This window comes from Neovison vison, chromosome 5, assembly GCF_020171115.1.
Source record: "Neovison vison isolate M4711 chromosome 5, ASM_NN_V1, whole genome shotgun sequence".
NCBI classification, from domain to species: Eukaryota; Metazoa; Chordata; class Mammalia; order Carnivora; family Mustelidae; genus Neogale; species Neogale vison.
Window position 1 is genome coordinate 21015454 of NC_058095.1, and position 3257 is coordinate 21018710.

General features: G+C 62.6%; 1 protein-coding gene across 1 annotated transcript; it reads right to left on the reverse strand.

Moving 5' to 3' along the window:
* Positions 1-336: 336 nt before the first annotated feature.
* On the reverse strand, positions 337-924 carry LOC122907325 (keratin-associated protein 9-1-like). The gene has a single exon (XM_044250227.1). The coding sequence runs from the start codon at positions 922-924 to the stop codon at positions 337-339; it is 588 nt and encodes a 195-aa protein (XP_044106162.1).
* Positions 925-3257: the final 2333 nt, after the last annotated feature.

The window sequence follows — 3257 nt, forward strand, 5'->3', positions numbered from 1 at the left end:
CAGAGACTCGGGGAGAAATGGTCCAGGCTGCATGGGGCCGGGTCCAAAGCCTGTGCAGAGGCAGCTAAGTGGCAGAAGGCTACATTGGGCCGGTGCTGAAGCCTGGAAGGAGGCAGCTGGCGGTGGCTTGCCGGCTTTCAGCAATGTTAGGCAGTGACGTGGTTTCCCAAATGGCCAACGAGTGTTGTGTGCACCTGCTGGTTCTGGAGGAGGCAGTGCGCAGCGGGAAGGCTGGCAGCAGCTGGACTCGCAGCAAGGGAGGCAGGAGGTGGTCGTCGAGCTGGTGGTGGGACAGCCAGTGGAGCAGCAGCCGTAGGCCCAGCAGCAGCAAGGCTGTCAGCAGCTGGACCCGCAGCAGCCGGACCCGCAGCCGCCTTGTCCACAGCCGCCGCCACACCCACAGCAGCTGGGCCGGCAGCAGGTGGTCCTACAGCAGGTGGTGTGACAGCAAGTTGGGCGGCAGTAGCAGCAGCAAGGCTGGCAGCAGCAGGACCCGCAGCCGCCGCAGCCGCAGCCGCCTTGTCCACAGCCGCCGCCGCACCCGCCAAGGCACCCGCAGCAGCTGGGCCGGCAGCACGTGGGCCGGCAGCAGGTGGTCTGACAGCAAGTTGGGCGGCAGCAACAGGACCCGCAGCAGCTGGACCCGCAGCCACCTTGTCCGCAGCCGCCTTGTCCGCAGCCGCCGCCGCACCCGCAGCAGCTGGGCCGGCAGCACGTGGTCCTGCAGCAGGTGGTCTGACAGCACGTTGGGCGGCAGCAGCAGCAGGGCTGGCAGCAGCAGGACCCGCAGCAACTGGACCCGCAGCCGCTTTGTCCACAGCCACCGCCACACCCGCAGCAGCTGGGCCGGCAGCACGTGGTCCTGCAGCAGATGGTCCTGCAGCACGTAGGCTGGCAGCAAGGGGAACAGCACGAGCCGCACATGGTGTCACGGATGGAGTGGGGGCTTCTGTTCAGAGCGGAGTGTCTCAGATTCGGACTGTGGCCCACTTCTCTTCTGGGCCTTTTATACACTGGAACACCCCCCCCCACCCCCCACCCCCGACTGGGACCAATAGGCAAGACTTTCCTTGTTGTTGTTTACATCATTTCCCATAGTCTCTGGGCGCTGGTAGAAGAGGAAGCTCCCTCCAATTAGCCATCTGTAGACAAGGAGTGCTTCATGTTTTTCCTAATGGAGAATCTCTCCTGGAAACGTTTCCCCAGGAATTCAAGTGGTCCCATCAGTAGCGTCCATCTTGCCTCACTGATCATCGGATCGTGGGAGAGACTTCCTTCCCGATGGCGTGAGGGCCGGGCGACCGAGTAGCGTTGCTTCCTCAGCCTCCTGCCAAGCTTGTATGTTGATGGGGAGCATTCCTGTGGCGGGGGGGCCCGGGGTGGGACTGGAGCGGAGAAGGACGCCCGGAGGTTCCCAGGGAGCGCCAGAATCCATGCCCGAGCCCAAGTCGGCTTCGCCACACATGCTGTTTCAGGGCCGCCTCAGCCATCTGCCTCTTCCAGCATCCTAGCCCTCCTGTAGATCCCAGTTCAACCGAGGACCTTGGGGAGAGGCCGCGTGGCCTCCTGTCTTCCAAAGGGCGAGGCAGAACCAAAGGGCAGGTGGGCCGAGGCGGCACCGATGCCCTGGGCCAAGGCAAGCCTCAGTCTCAGGACAGGTGCGTCCTGGTTGACCAGCACTCTCGACTGATCTAGGCTTCAGCGCTTGCCCAGCACCTGGGACGATGCGTGAGAGACGCGCGCCAGCAATGGGCTCCGCAGGAGGACTTGGTGGCTCTAGTCCTCACCTTAGCAACTAGCCTCGTCCCTGATTTGCTGCGGTTGCCTCCACCTGGATCGCGCTGGATCCTGTGGAAGGAATCCTTGCTTCTTTGGTTTCCTTCCTTTCGCCTTCACTGCCTTCCCATCTCCAACCCCCGCACGCCCCTTCACCCCGGGCCAACGCCCTCCCTCCTTCCCTGCCTCCCTCCCTCTTTCTGTCCCCTCCTTCTTTCCTTCCTGTTTCCTTTCCCTCGGGGCTCCATGTCTGTCTCTCTGTCTCTTGGTCTCTTTGGCTTTCTGTCCCTCTGGATTCCTGCCTCCTCCTTCCTGCCTTTGTGCCTTCCTGCCTCCCGCCTTCCTTCTTTGCTTCCTCCCTTCCATCCTCCCTCCTTCCTTCTCGCCCGGGCTCCCTGCCTGCCTGGCAGCTCCTCTTACTCCTCGGCATCTCCTTTCTCTGCCGTCCGAGCTTCCCACCTGCCCGTGGGGCCGTCGCCCCATCTGCTGAACCTTGTAGGGGAAGGACCGTCAGGAAGCAGACACCGGCCATGAGGTCTCGCACACGTCTGCGCCACGTCTCGGATCGCAGCGCGGAGGGGGCAGTAGCTACCCAGCAGATCTGCGTCTCCATGCCTGAGGGCTCTTCTCAGGCCGCAGCAGAACGTCCCCGCACCTGTGTGTGCCACACTGACCGAAACGCTCAACCAGTGCTCCTAGGGAGCTGATGTATGTCCAGAGTCCAGAAATCTCGTTGCAGAATTCGGGGCATCCCCACATGTGTGTCCCGTCCCTGCTGATCCCTTCCTCGGGTTTCAGCTCCCCTCGCAAGCTGGCACACGGGTCTCCGAGGGCCTCTTCCCTGGGTCACGTCCCCACCCTCCGAACGGGGGGATCGGCCCTCCCCAAAGGAACGACGTGCCTGGACGCTCTTCTTCACAGTTGCTACCGGGAGAACCCACACTCCGACGTGACTTGACCCCGTCCCCGTCTCGAGTTCCTCATCCTACACCGGGAACCTCAATCGCTACGTGGAAAATGGTTTCAAGGCATCCGGAGACGACCGGTGTCCTGCCATCCTCTACCAGAGCACCAAGGGCAGGTTTCTTCTTCTTGGACAGAAGGAGAGTGATGCGGCGGACCGTGTGGGCGGGGCCACAAAAGATCCCGAAGACACAGGGTTCTCTGGAAGGGGCAAAGCAGCACTGGGGGTGTCCCCAATCCCGAAGACGCTGTCGTCCTCGAAACAGGATGGGACGCGCGCCAAACTCGACCCACGGACCTGCTGCACAGGACCGAAAGCCCAGGAAGAACCCAACAGTGCCGTGCTCGTCAGTCAGACGTCGACCATGGCTGGAGGCCAGAAAACGCAGTGGCCCCAACACGGAGCCTGTTCCACAATTGCTGCTGGGAGAACCGGACAGCTCCAGATGGCAGAATGAACCCAGACCACTTCCTTCCTCCAGAGGCACACCCCAAACCTTCCAAGTGTGTCCAAGGTC